General features: G+C 39.4%; 1 protein-coding gene across 1 annotated transcript in view; it reads right to left on the reverse strand.

Moving 5' to 3' along the window:
- Positions 1-15,571, reverse strand: part of PTH2R (parathyroid hormone 2 receptor) — a 59,590-nt gene that overhangs the window by 9,208 nt on the left and 34,811 nt on the right. The window contains exons 8-10 of the mRNA XM_037166025.2: positions 10,089-10,149; positions 6,652-6,718; positions 1,177-1,271 (exon numbers count right to left, since the gene is read on the reverse strand). Of these exons, the coding sequence (XP_037021920.1) occupies positions 1,177-1,271; positions 6,652-6,718; positions 10,089-10,149 (223 nt within the window). The remainder of the gene's footprint in view (positions 1-1,176; positions 1,272-6,651; positions 6,719-10,088; positions 10,150-15,571) is intronic.

Below are 15,571 nucleotides of genomic sequence, written 5' to 3' on the forward strand. Positions count from 1 at the left end.
TTATATTTTCCCCGTCACCCTTTGTCCTTTGTCTTCACCAATGGGATGTGACACGAGAAAAGCTACATTACAGTAGCAAAGGTCCCTCACTGTAAACTCGTGTGCACAATTCGTATCATAACACTCTCACTTGCAGGACATTGGAAATAATGAGCTCGCCGCTGCTGGTTTGTTCATCCTGTGTGTCCTCGTCCAGACTCCAGTCTACAGCTGGAGTCTTTTCAGCCCAAAGGAAATGCTGCCTAAATGCCGAAGTGGGGAGTAATTCAACAAAGAACCTACAGAACATTTGTGAGACGGAATCAAAATGCTGACTGTGGCCCTGGCTGGTGTGGCTCAGTGGATTGAGTGCGGCCTGGGAGTCAAGGGGTCCCTGGTTCGGTTCCCAGTCAGGGCACACGCCTGGGTTGCAGGCCAGGTCCCCAGTGGGGGGCGTGCAAGAGGCAACCACACATTGATGTTTCTCTCCCTCTCTTTCTCTGCCCTTTCCCCTCTCTCTAAAAATAAATAAGTAAAATCTTTTTTCTAAATGCTGACTATAATTTCTTCTTTTCTGTGTCTGACACAGCACCACATAGTTTATAGGAAAATCCCAATCTAATAACAAATACATATGTATTTGTTACATACATATATATACACATATATAAATACATATGTATTTGTTACAAATATATATGTGTGTATATATATTTGTGTATATATATTTGTGTGTATACACACACACACACTACAAACTTAAGCATACTGGAAACTTTGGGGTTATTTATATTTTCTGTCCTGGCCAGTGTAGCCCAGCTGGTTGGAGCATGGTGCTGGAAACCAAATGATGTTGGGTTCAATTCCTGGTCAGGGCACACACAAGAAGGTAACCAATTGAAGTTTCTCTCTCTCTCTCTCTCTCTTTCTCTCCCCCTCTCTCTCTGTCTTTCTCTTCCTTCCTCTCTCCCTAAGAGCAATTTAAAAAATTATCCTCAGATGAGGATTAAAAAGTTAAAACACATATTTTCCTAATAAATACATATATATCTTTTCTAATGAATCACAAATTGAACCAAACAAAAATACACATTCATAAATTTATATCTTAGAAATATTTCAAACCAATCGATATCTGTTCTTTACACTAAATAATACCTGAACATTTCCTCTGATGGATGCCTGTCCTGGAATTACCTGTACTGCTTTCTGATGTCGTGCCCAACTGCATTGGTCTCCCAAATTTTGGTGGCTAGAACTCTAACCGTATTCAGAAACAGAATAAAATTCAGCTGAAAGAGAAGGTAAGATTACAAAGCATTATTAAGTTTGTCTTCAAGATGTTTATCAAATTTACATAAATTGAACTTTTTTATATTCAAAGACTAAAAATGACCCATTCCATACGCATCAGTGAGGGGCTTTGAGATAAGCTATTGGAGAGCTAATGACTTTTGATTTGCCCCCATGAAGACACAAGAAGAAAAAGTTTCAAGAACTCTGGAAACCAGAAACATCAGGGAAGGGTCTGCCAGAGTCCACAGGGAGTTTCCAAACCAAAGTGCAGATCAAGGCCTAGAGCAAACTGGCAGGATGAAGGATCATAGTTATTATATAAATGTAACCAACTGGCCTTTTTGAAATGAAGTCCCGGCTTCTGCCTCTATTTTAGGGAGAGAAATAAGAGTTGTTTGGGGTACACTGTCTCTCTCATAATGTATGAAAAATATTAGGTGACGTAGATAAGTTTTTTAGGGCAAATAAAATGCCATATAAGAAAAGTACCCCCCCCAAGCCTGCTCTCACAGGCAATTAAATTGAATTAGAAATATAAGTGTAGGCACCATCAGAGACAATCAAATTCTGGCTTTAAAAACAAAGGGAAGGTATTGGTAAGATAAGCCCTTTTAGGTGTGAGGGTCTCAAGGATCAGTGAAGAGATTCAAACTGAAGAAAAAGAACATGGTCTCCAGGCCTGGGGTCCGAGGAAGTACAATCCTGCCCACTTGAGTCCTTCATTCAGGAAGATTGCTGCAGTCCTCAGAGTTAGGGGGGATTCAGATTGCCAAGAGTGGGTTCCTGTCGATGCCTGAGCAACGGCCACAGGGGAGGACCCAGCCAGTGCTGTGTTCGTGGGGACACCCTGTCTTGCAGTGTTCAAACATCACTGGAATTTGAAGAATTTTGGTTATTGGGTGATTCATGTGCCCCACTCCCTTTTCAGCTGACAGTCTGTGTCAGCCCTGGTGCCCCCGCCACCCTGTCTGCCCTCCTCCCACTGAGCATGCCCCGAGCACCAGCTGCACTGCTTTCCATAGCGACTGGGAGCGAGAAGTCAACTTGTAACCAGGGACAGCATCTACATATGATGTTAAAGCTTTAACTTCATTTGAAGTTCTAAATGTGGCTGATGTAAAAGAGGAAAGGGGTTCTGGAATGCCGATCTTCCTCTGAGAAAGAAATCAACTTGGTATTTGCAATTCCGTCAAAGACTAGATGTAATTTTGTCCATTTTACTTTCCCCTCTTAGCAGTCATCCCTGTCACGCTGACACCTTGTTTTTCATGATTGAACCTCCTTTAATTACAAGCAGAGGAAATGAATCACCAACCCAGCGCCACAGAGAAGCTGAGGTCTTATTTGTTTCCTTCTTTTCGTATTTTACAAAATGCACTGGATGTATTTTAAAACAAGTCAATTAAAATTTTTCTTAAAGGCTTTTCATTAACAGTGCCACCTTATTCCTTCTTCTGGAATTCCCTCAGATGTTCTGAAAGGTATTTTTGGGGAGAAACCATTTATAAGAAAAAAACACTGAAAACTGGAGGTCTCCATTAATGCACTCTAAGACGCTTGCAGTCTCCTCCAGAGCCACTACTTGGTCATTCATTCAAACTACATCACTGTTCACACAATGAGCAAGCCCATGACACACACCACTAACTATATGTTCAACACTGAGGTCTGTTCTTCACGTGGGGGCACAATGGTGCTAAGTCATGATAAATACCTAAAAATAAGTAAATATACCAAAATGAGAATTTCTCCTTGATGTGTTCAGAAGGGTTGGAAAGGACCAATGTTCTCACTATGTGACTCAATGGTTCTTGATAACCATGCATGTACCACCTAAATCCTCTCTTGCAACATGTGACCCACCTTGGGAAACATTAGCCCAGCTTAAATCCTATCATCACTAACAGTACAGACAGTGGGCTCAAGAACCACAGTCTTCTGCCTGGGTCTGTCCCTGCTTCAGCACTTTCTAAATGTGTAACCCTAAACAGGTTATATAACTTCTCTGGGACTAAAACTGAGACTAATGCAAAGAACTATCTCAAAGTTGTTTGAGGGTTAATACAAAAAAGATTCTGAGACAATCCTGAAGCAAAAAGGCACTCAAACATATCTATGCAACAAACGATGAATAGAAAGTAAAAGATTTAACTCTGTCAAGGGACAAAAGAAGGACTTTTGCCCTGGCCGTGCACCTCAGTGGGCTGCAGTGTGGTCCTAATGTGCCAGGCTTGCAGGTCCCACCCCCACTGGAGGCCCAGGAAGAGAATCGGCCAGGGAATGCTCGGGTGGGCGGGCCAAGAAATGCATCTCTCTGCCTTCCTCTCTTTCTTTCTCTCCCCATTCCTCTTTCCCTAGACTCAATAAATTAATTAATCAAAAAACTTTTTAGTAAGGATGAAATTGAGCAGGGACTAGAAAGACCATTTGGTCACCTAGCAGTGGACGATGGGTGGGTGGAGTCAACTAACATGGGACAAAGGAAACAACTAATTAAGACAAATACCACAGAGTTCCTCTTTTCCTTTGCCTTACCTGATAAACTCAAGATCACAGATTTCTGCCAGAAGCAAACCTGTCTCCACCCCATATGACTGGCATCTTTGAGGCCACCTCCTAAGTACTCGTGAACAAGTCTGCTCAGGTTCCCAACCTGCAGTCCTCTGTCTGTGGTTTTATTTCTATCCAGTTGCTACCGTCTCTCTTAGTTGACACCCGTGTAAATGCCGGCCCTCAGGTCTCAGAGGGCAGTGCTTGGTCAGAATTCATTCCACCTGTCGACTTCGCCATTACCGCTTTCCGACCACGCCGCCCTGCCTGCTGCTCCCCTCGCCCGTCAGGCAGAACGCCCTGCTAGTGATGGTCTGGAGGGCCCGGGACCCAAACCACGCAAATGCCCTGTTGCCACTTCGGAAACATTCCTCTCACAGTTTTATGTTACATAGAAAAATTTCACAATAATCGTCAAATCAACAACATCAGGATGCTGCCAGGGAACAATTAAGTTCTATTTGGACAGATTTATTTTCTTCTCTTTTTTTACTGATGATTTTTTTATGGAGAGATTTATTTTTTTTAATAATGTTTTCTAATGACTCTAGTTCTCTTTAACATAATTTTAACATGTAAACAAAACACAAAAAACAACAGTGCTACAAATTTAGACTCTAGGATTCCAAAATCAAGTGGTTCCTTCCAAATTTGTACTGAGTGAGGTCTGGGATGATCCTTAAAATTTAATTAGTTTGCTATGACTTATTCCAATAAGAACCTGTAAGTTCTCATTCTTTGCAAACGCCTTTATTCTCCTAAATATATTTTGCTTCACATATTGCTTAGAAATTCTGATCACATTTTACTAGATTTTACTCCCAAATATACAAAAACCAAATTAATAGAATCTATACTATGATGATTTCCAAAGCCTGAATTAAGTGAAGGGTCTAATATACATTTAAAATTCTTGGCAAATAATATTTTGGCAGCATCTATGGAACCTACCCATTACATTTACATAAAACCATGCTACATGTAATATAAGACTAAAAAACAAACCATTTACCCTAAAGTTAATACATATAAACACATAAATATTGCCATAAAGGTGAAAAGATCCTTTTCCATAAATTCAAGACACAATTTATTTATTTATTTATTTTATTGAATTTACTGGGCAAAAAAAAAACAGTCTTGACATGCTTTAGAATGCAGGCAAAATGAACATGGTCAAAAATAGTGGTTATAGTTCTTGTTCTGCCACACAAACTGTGTGACCTTTACCTGCGTGGGTTATAGTCTCCTCCTCAAGGAAAATAAAAAGGTTGCATGAAATGGACTCAGAGTTTGGAAATTACAGTTGCTTTGTGCTCTTATTTCCCCTCTTGCCTCCTACATTCCCCAGGATATCTAATTTATCGGCGTGTTTTATTTTTTCAACAAGTATTTACTGAACGACCAGTATTTGTCAGGAAACTTGCTAGGTGCTGGGAATACTGTTTAGAATAAAAATACGGTTTTTGTTCACTTAGCCTTGCAATTTAGCAGGCAAGACGGCATTCGACAAATAGTCAGAAGCATTATATACCCTGTAAGGAGCTTAAGAAGAAAAAAATCTCATTGTGTTGTGCAGGTGATAAGAGGTGACTTAAATTAGACTGGGGCATCCAGGAAGCCCCAGGGCAGTGGCATTTAAAGCTGAGAGGTACTGAGCAAAAGAAAAGAGCACTCACAAACATGGCAACACTTTGGCGATTGTGGGAAGGAGCCGGGTATGAGGGAATGAAATGGTAATGGGAAATACAATAAAGAAAGAAAATAAGATACAAAAGAAATAAAAGAAAAGAAGATACAAGAGAAATAAAATAAAATAAGAAATAAAGTTAGGAGTAGAAGGAAGTACCTCCCAGTCTTACAGGGGTACAGGGTACAATGAAAGGGACAGAAGTAGACAAGTTCAAGAAACTGCAGGAAAACAACACAGCTGAGGCACAGCAGCAGGTGGGGGGGAGCAGGCAGGAGTGACAGGGTCTTCCCTAGAGTATCAGGGATGTTCAATCTTACTGTAAAAATACAGGGAGTTCAATGGGTAGAGACACTGACCCTGAAGTTAGAATCCCAGCTCCATCTCTTACTAGCTGTGTGACCTTGAACAGTTTCCCCATTCAGAGTGATGGGGAGGATCAGAAAAATTAATATAATACAGCACTTAAAAGGGTCCCAGCAGTGGTGAGCACTGTGTGGCATGGTTACCATGAGCATCATTCCTGGCTCCAGGCCAATAACAGCTCAGTGGCAGGAACACCATGGCCAGCGGGTGAAGATGGGTGTCCAGGGCTCACCCCTCCCTTACTGACGGCTCCTAGTGCAAAGGAAATTGTGATGCCCCTAAATTGTAATAATGCAACAAGAAGGTAACTCTCAGTGAACGGAAAGGTGCTCTTGAATCTCTTCTCTGATTTCAGAGATTCAATGGACTGTGTAATATTGAAAAAATACTTAAGAATTCTTGCTTTGGAGCTGTCCTAATTTTAGTTCAAGAAGATGAAAATGGCCTTTTCTACCTAACTTTCCTTCCAAATTTACTGAGTGTCCCATCATTGGTGCTCCCTCCTCACCAATGGCAAATCTTTTAGACTATTTGTAGTCACTTTACTGCTTCACTTTGCAAGTCAGAAACCTCAGCAAATAAATTTCTCAGTGTCAGCCATGAATAAGGGTCTGATCCCCAACCTAGATGCTCCCAACAGCTGCTGCTATAATGTGAGAGTTTCCTACACTTTCCTGGAACAAAGTGACAAACTTTCTCTGGGTTTTAACAGCAGCTTAATCATGCATTCTTTAAAAAAGAAAAAAAACTATACAGGCCTCAGAACTTACCCCAATAGCTGCTAAGATTGGGGCTTGATAAATCCACTTGATGTCTCCAGCACTAAGTTCCCAGCATCTGAGACATGGAAAGAGCTTTCATAAATAAATTGGCAAAGCAAACAAGCCATGAGAATTAAGCAGTATTTTAAGTTTACCAAAAACCCCAGCCCCCAAGCTTTTAAGAAACAAATAGACTAAAAAAAAAAAAGAAGAATCTTGTAAAACACCCAAATCAGTGAGGGGAAAATGTGTAAGGGGCTCTGGTCTCCATACTATTAGCTGGAAAGTGTTACAAATATTGGTGAATTACTCCCAAGTAACAAGAGTCAAAACCACGTTTCCAGAGCCACAAAAAAACTAGTCTTCTAAATGACGCACAACTGACACTTCATTTTTATTACCATTGGAATGATGAAGTGCTTTGACTCTCAGCAGTCACAGCAATTCTATGTTATAGCTTCATAACTTATAGAACACTGACAATAATGCAAATCATTCTTATCTAAAGGAATGCAGTAGACAACTTACACAACAGCTTTTCTATCTTTGGGGCACACCCGCTCAAATCTCATTTGGAGTGAACTTCCTGTCTCCTAAACTCTAAAGGTCCCCGCAAGACCTGCAACCGGGGGATCAATGGGCAGCGGCAGCTCGTCCTGGGCCAACCCCCTGAACCTGTCTCCAAGGCTTCCTTTTCTCTGACTCTCCAGTGAGCTCACCACAGAGCCCCCTGCCTCACTTCTTTCCCATAACATTTCTACAGAGACAAAGCAGCGCCTGGGCTCTCTCCCATTGCTTCTTTTATCCCAGGCCCTTCCTTGCTTCACTGCCCCCAGCTTTAATCACTGTACTCTCAACATCGAAAAAGGGAAAAGAAAACTTACCATAACGCAAATGCGTCTTACTGATAGGGATGCAATAGAAAACTGAATACAAATGATTTTTGTCCATAGAAATAAAAATTAGCCATGTTAGGTGAAATATAATTGACCAGTGACCCGTGAATTTTGACTAGTTTTTGCATTTATTTGTAAATTTATTTTTTTTATTTCTCCTTTGGAGCAGTTATCACATCTTACTGGTTCAGTCATTTATTACTGAGTTAAAAACAAATCTTCAACAGGTGATCTATATTTGTATAGATCCACAATGTTACTTTTCATTTTTAAAAGTTTTTAGCAGTATTTGATGAAAAACACTATATAACTTACCTAATTGTTATATTTATCTTTTACTTCCCTCCCGCCTAACCAGAATTTAAGTTCTATATGGGCAGGGATCATCTGGTTCTTGTCTTCCATTGCATTATAAGTGCCTAGACTAATACATAGCATATAGGTATAAATATTTGTTGAATTGAACTGAATTCAAAGTAAGTTTGACTGAGCTTCACCCAATCTGGTCTTTCACTAGAATAACTAGCATAGAGTTGATTAAAACTACTTCCACTTAAAACTTTGATGTAGAACTTTAAAGAAATTATACATTTTTTCCTTTTTATTGAATTTATTGGGGTGACATTGATTAATAAGATTACAAAGGTTTCAGGCATAAAATGCCATAATACAACAATGTAGATAACATTAGCCCTTGACAGCTAAAATCTCCAAATAGCATGAAGAGATAAAGGCAAGTAAAAATGGAAAGCTAACAAAGGACTGAGGGAAGCTGATGAATGGCGAGTGTGGGAACAAGTAGTGGGAGGCTGCACCTAAAGACGATCATCCATAGAGATCAGATTTTCAGAAACAGAGACATATTCTTTATACAGTGCACACACTGACATAGTGTGGCAATTTTTTTCATTGCTTAGCAGACAAATTATTTCTGAAGAAAATACCTGATAACTCAAAATAAACATGTAGGCTCAGATTAAAGAAGGGGTCCCAGGAGCTAACAAAAATACTGTCCTGAAGTGTACACAACTTGCGGATATTAAATTGGATTGTGTTTATAACATAAAAGAATGGTCAGCACAACTGCAGGTGGGCTGAGTTAAAGCTGCCTCTGTTTACATCACTTCCTCATCTACCGCTAGGCTCAGACTGCCATCCCGATACATCTCAAACCGGGGGGCATAAACAACAGACATTCATTTCCTCCCAGTCCCAAGGCTGAAGTCCAGGACCGGCATGCCAGCCAGGTCCATTCCTGGTGAGGCTTCTCTTCCTGTCACCTTGCTGTGTGCCCACGAGACCTACACTTTGTGTGCACAAGGAGAGACAGGAAGCCCTGTGGTGTCTCTTCTTATAAGGACACTAATCCTATCATGTCAGAGCCATAGCCGTCTGACCTCATTCAACCTGAATCACCTCAGTATGGACCCTGTCTCCAAATGCAGTCTGATTGGGGGTTAAGGCTTCCACAGATAAAGTCTGGGGAGACACAGACCACTCTGTAGCAATCAGTTTGACTACAAGAGTGCACATCAGGCACCTGAACTCTTTTCTACTTTCTCCTTTTCTTTCTTTGACTCATCATTACAAAAAATAGAAATAATATGAAAAATTAAATGTTTCAGTATCCATTAATCACGTGTCCCCGGAAGACAAACATAGACAAATGGGGAGTGGGGGAGTGAGTCACTAGGATGGATTCCACTTCGAACATGCATTTGCTTTGTTGTTTAAAAATATATAATTATACTATAGAAGACAAGAAAACAAATGGAATGGATGAAACCCATAGTAGTCACTAAATATAAATAAGTAATAAGTTGGGCACATGTATGTTAAACACAGGTATTACATATATGTGGCAACTGGGCACTAAATATTCATGATACGCTAAATATACGAGGCACAAAATATCTTGGATATACAGTAAATGCTTAATATTCGTGACTTTTAATTGAGCCACTGATTGGTGAAACCCATGCTCACATGTCCTTTGCCCAAGTATCTCAAATAAAGCCCAGAGCTGTTCAGCTGGCTACCTGGGAAGCTACGGCTGTGGTCCAGCGTACCTGCACCTGCATCTCTCTGAGACAGCAAGTGTGTGTCATTGGCTCAGGGCACCTTCTGGCTGTGGGTCCCCTGGCTGCGATCTCATCACTGGTGCTCGTAAACACACCATCAGTGGTGAAAGCTGATGTGGCAGATGAAGCAAGAGAACAGATATGAATATTGCCCATCCCAGGACTCAGGTCCTTCCACCTACTTGCACCATATCCTAACTGCGTTAACTCACCCATGAGTTTCCCCTTGTATTAAACTGATTTCACAAGTCATGAAATTTGAGCATCCTAATCTAGTCTGTGAGTCTTTCCATTCCAAGACCTCTGGGATGCATAGCTTGCTGGTAGTGTATCAGAGGCTACCATTACATCAAGGTAATTTCCCACACAACATCCCTGAAGGGTGATGCCATCGAGCGTGAATTCCAAGCAGCAAATCTGCATCTTGAGACAACCTGAGGCTCTCTCTTTGCCCCTTCTTTGCACTCACCTTGCATCAGCCAGCATTGCCCGTGCCACGGCCCAGGCTGCAACAAACACGGCTGGGAACCCTGAAATCAGAAAAGAACACAGAGGCTGTCTTTCTTTTAAGATTAAGGACTTTTTCTCTTACATTCATCACACATAAAAATATACTATTAAAAGTTGAGAGAGAAAAAATAGACATGAAAAATGTGAATATGTGCACAAGAAAAAGTCTAATTTTCATTGCATTCATTTGAGAAATGAGCCAATACAGGGGTGTTATTTGGTCCCAAAAGTAAGAAGATGAAGGTTGGCTCAGTTCTCATTTGACAGATGTACAGTCCAGCCATAGGGAAAGCGGACTAAGGTTCCCGGGGCCAGGGCAGGCAGTGGCTGGTGCACTGAGGTGTGACTCTTGCCGTGCTCACCGACAGTCACATGGTTTCGGGGCAGAGTCAAGCAGCAAGAGGGACTCATGAGGAGCTGCAGGGAGGCTGTTGTTTCGAAAAATTAGAAGTCTTCATTCTAAAAGTGGAATTTCAGTGAATTACAAAATCAGAAGGTTTTGATCAGTGTAGCCTCCTTTTCTTGTGTGTGTGTGTGTGTGTGTGTGTGTGTGTGTGTGTGTGTATACTCATATTGACTCAAGACAGAAGCATTTGCAAGCATTAACAGGTTAGCGAAGGGTGGTCACTATGTTAGTGTGACGAGTTTGCACCTCGTTGGTGATAAGCACCTTGTGAGTTTGTAACAGTCAAATCTACTACACTGAGTTTCCACCAGTCTGTTGCTCCCAGGAAAAGCTGACCATTCAGTTTATGCTGTAGTTAATAAGACTTTGACATCACAGAAAGTAATTATGAACCATAACTTTTATGGAACATTGCATTAGGGGACCAAAGGATTTGATGGATAATTTTCATTATGTGGCTTTCATAAAGAAGATTTTAAAAAGAGAGAGCGAGACCATGATGAAAAAAATTACAGAAGCTAGGAAACATCTTACAAAGGGAGAGAAAAAGTTTTCATCTAACTTAGAATTTTTTATTAAACATAATATTAAATTCTTTACTTTTCAACAACATATCTGTAATTTTTCAGATATTACTCCTTGGCAAAAAAGTGAACAAAGAAATATATTCAAAGAAAAAACTTTCATGAGAAAATGAGAATAAGATGTAACTCTACAATAGAGAGGTCTCCTCAGCAAATTACCTCATTGAATTTAACTTCAACCTGCCTGCGAGACTATTAATTTTATGATTCTACACTCCAATGTTACTTTCTGTTTGTATGTAACTCCTATTTTTAAAAATCTGCTCAAATTCTATCTTCTAGAAAAATTGTTTTTGTCATAATAGATTGATTACTTCTTAGGTCCAGCTCACTTATCCTGTCTCTCTCTTCCCCTATCTATTCAGCCATCCAAGTATTTGCATCCCTGTTTACCCAGTGTCTACCCACACATCCAGTAAGCATTTATTGTCTGTCCTGGGTCAAGGATTGTTCTAGTGTCTGAAGATAAAACAATGAACAGGTAAACAAAATCCTTGTTTCTCTGAAACTTATAGTGAAGGAGGCAAGATTAATAGTACAACTACAGTTATCAATGGCGATTTGAAGAAAAACAAGGATGATACAGCATGGCTCCTTCTGCCAGCATGGTTCACAAAGGCCTGACATGTCCCTTTGCTGCCCTGACACCTTGGCTATCTTTAGAGAGTGGTTGTCTTCCTTTGAGCCAAGTTTCCACATTCTCTCACCTGCGGGTCTTTATCTTCTGCTTCCTTTACCATCTCCTAATCAGGCAATTTCCTGAATGATGTTCTACCGCATGCATTGATTAATGGTGCTTGAATTAGAATTATGTTTCAGATGATAATCAGAACAAATATATTATATCAGGTACCATGTCTCAATAAATATTGCTTTTCTCATGCTCTTGGAAGACTCCCATTGACAAGACTAGCATTAAGACCACCATGGAGGAATAAAGAGCAGAAACCGCTTAGGGGTTCTTTAAGGTTGTTTGAACCACCAACCTTAGTATCACATTATCACATAACTGAGAACACAGAAATATAGGGAAAATGTTCAAAATTCAATGTTATTTTAAATTTAAGTGTCCATTTAATGTTAATATAACTAAATATATGCATTTACCTTGAGAGCTAAGTTATTTTCATAAAATATCTCAGCATAAGTAAGTGACTTTGAGAGGCAATGTCTGGTCTGCGAATAAGTAGATTTGGGTTATGGTGTGGCTCCATTAGTATTCTCCTTTCAAATGAAGGTTTCAACTAATAATCAAAAATACTTTAGCAATTAGACTCTTCAAATAAAACATACACAGCCCCCCACAGCAAAAAGACAGATGCTTTGAAGCCAAACAGGGGGAGCAGATTCTCCTCATCTTGTCTATGTAGTTTCATCTTGTTTTAAATACTTCAGAGGCTTCACGGAGCCCCACCTCAACCTTGCCCTAATCCTATGGTGCTATTCCAGACTTGTGAAGTCGCAGACTGATCATAGAGTTAGTCCTAGAAATCAGTGACTCATCAGGACACGGGGACTCTTAGATTCACTACAGACATACAATGTCTTAGAAACAATAAACCTGGACGACCCTGGGAATCCAGGATAGTGACTGCCCAGACATGAAGCTCCGGGCTGTGCCTCCAGGTCCCTCACTATTTATGGCAGGATGCTCCAAATCATCCCAGCTGGTCCTTTCTTTAAGGAACCTAGAAGTCCCCTATACAACTTCCACAGAATCCTTCTCATGGGACTCTAAGCCAACAATGAATTAAAGCATCTCTCTGTCAGGAAAACTGCAGAGCCCTTGAAAGTCTTGTTGTTACAAAGAAGACTGTCTATATATGAAACTGTAGAAAAGCTGCCTCCTGCTGAGATGAAATTATTACAGGAAACAAAAGAAATCTTTAAAAAATATATCACATTTATAGTCAGACCACAAAATACTTGCGAAAACTAGAATAAGGCATTATAAAAAAGGACCGATATGAAACAGAAGATCTGCAATGGAAAAGAGAATATGTTTGCTGAGTTAAATATTGCCAGTGTGCAGAAACTGTAGAAAATCAAATTGATGGTGAGGAGGTTGACTCTTGGAACCAAGTAAACTGAGAGAGATAAATCTGCATCACTGTTAGAAATATGAATCTGAAGTTGGCTATCATTCATTTTCATTTACAGAGGTAATAATCTATATAATTTTAAATGACTGAGTAAAACCCCAAATTACAGCCTAAAAAAGTGTGGGAAGAGTGATAAGCAGACAGTAGCAAGTTCCTTATCTTTTATAAGGCAAAGCCAAAATATAGCTATTTTATTAACTTGAATGGGTAATATAATTTTTACTTTAAGGTAGCTTTCAGTAGAATTAATAAAGATATTAAAAACCATAAGGGAGAAGAGAGATTTTTCTCTTTTAACTTATGTTTGAAGTAATACAATGAGATTTTTAATTATATGAAGCTGTAATATTGACTATCAAAATAATCACATAAACAGATTTTAAGTTTATTTATTTTATTTTTGGAGCATAAGGGGGAGAGAGAGAGAGACATCACTGTGTTTTCCCACTTATTTAAGCATTCACTGGTTGCTTCTTATATGTACCCTGACTGGGAATCAAACCTGCAACCCTGGAGTATCAGGATGACTCTTTAATCAACTGAGCTACCTGGTTAGGCTAAACAGATTTTATACATTAAATATTTTGAATAGAATAGATATCATCAGAACAGACAAACAAAAAGCAAAATAAGCTAAGTGGTCAGACTGCATGCTTCCTGTGGGGTCTCTGCCCATATCCCTGCATTTCAATTGTAGTTACGGCCAAATGAATAATAAAATAGTGTTTCTGGATTGAGCTCATTCTATACAGAGCTAATAAAACTAGAGATGTAGTACCTTCTTTTATTATTCTCAGAGGATATAGAACATGAAAATATTCTACGTGAAAGCTTGGCAATAGGGATATGACTACATGGTATAACCAGAAAAGGTGCTTTTACAGGAATATGTACATTCTGACATAGCACTTAACAGTTGAAGATTAAGGATGGCTCCTCCGCCCTGACCCACGTGGCTCAGCTGGTTGGGTGTTGTCCCACAAAGTGAAAGGTCGCTCGTTTCATCCCCAGTCAGGGCACAGGCCTGTTTTGTGGGTTCAGTCCCCGGTCCAGGCCCGTACAAGAGGCAACCGATCGATGTTTCTCTCTCACATGGATGTTTCTATCCCTTTCTCCCTCCCTTCCCCTCTCTCTAAAAATAAATGAATAAAATCTTTTTTAAAAGTTTAAGGAAAAGAGGATGGCTGCTGATATGGAGGTAAATTACTTTCAATAAAGATAAAGAAACAAGACTGACACCTTTTAAATAGAGAACTAACTATGTTTTTCGAGTGTGTAGTTAAAAAGACAAAATAGAATCAAGAATAAAGTGCCATATTTATGAGAAAACTGAGGCAGAGATGAGGAAAACAAGGAACAAGGATGGTTGAAAGAAAAGAAACATACTCATCACCAGTATTTGGCTTCCCACCTCTATACATCTTGTTTTATAATAAAGATGTGTAAAAGCAGTAATTTTAAATATTTGCCTTCAATTTACTAAAGGTCAGATGTGACATCTGATCCTTTTTAGCTTGTCATTTCCTTCCCTTCCAACGGATTGCTAAAAATCAGCAAAATCAATATAAATGATGTAACTGCACACCCAGCTGAAGAAAGCTAAAGTTACAGTGACTGCATCTAAATAAATACCAAAGAAGTCCCAGCAAGCTCTCCTCTCTAGTGAAGCCAGCAAATCACATCCTTGAAAAAAGAAGGAATTATTCTAGCAAAGGACCCTGGCAAAGCAGCTGTAATGTTTTTGATCATTATTTTTCTCATAGTAATTTGGAAAAATTAGTAAGAAATAAAAATGTTTTAAGATCAGACTCTCAATAGTGAGGGGGGAATGGTCTATTAATCAAACAGACATTTCTTTCTTAAATAGATGCATTTGTGTAGCAGACAGAGAGTCTTCAAAGAATATTACTATTCTTTTAATTATATATGTCCTAAACTGGAGCCCTTACTTTTTTTAAAAATGTAGTTTAAAAGAGAGGGAGTCAGAAGAGAGACCAACCCTAGAATCATAACTCTATAAAGATTGGTTATTAGTGTTTCAGACTATCGTTAATGGAGTGAGCATAAATGCATTTTCAAAGTGAGCTTCCATGTAAATCCTCCTTGCTTTCATGTATGTTCTTAAGCCATTCGATAAAATGATTTCAAAGAGTGATGCATATCTCTTTATTGTAGTTATCATTCCTATCACAAAACTTTTGTGAACAAATTAAAGAAGTTGTTTTAAAAAAGGTAAGAATCTCTTACTTATATAGAAGCTCACTGGACTTTTTAATTCTCTTTTCAAAGAGAGACTTGACAACTAGTTTCCTGGGTTTCAGTGAAACAAAGTTCAGACCATAAGGGAGAG

The sequence above is a fragment of the Artibeus jamaicensis genome, unplaced genomic scaffold (genome assembly GCF_021234435.1).
Source record: "Artibeus jamaicensis isolate MK-2021 breed Jamaican fruit bat unplaced genomic scaffold, CSHL_Jam_final contig_1015, whole genome shotgun sequence".
Lineage (NCBI taxonomy): Eukaryota > Metazoa > Chordata > Mammalia > Chiroptera > Phyllostomidae > Artibeus > Artibeus jamaicensis.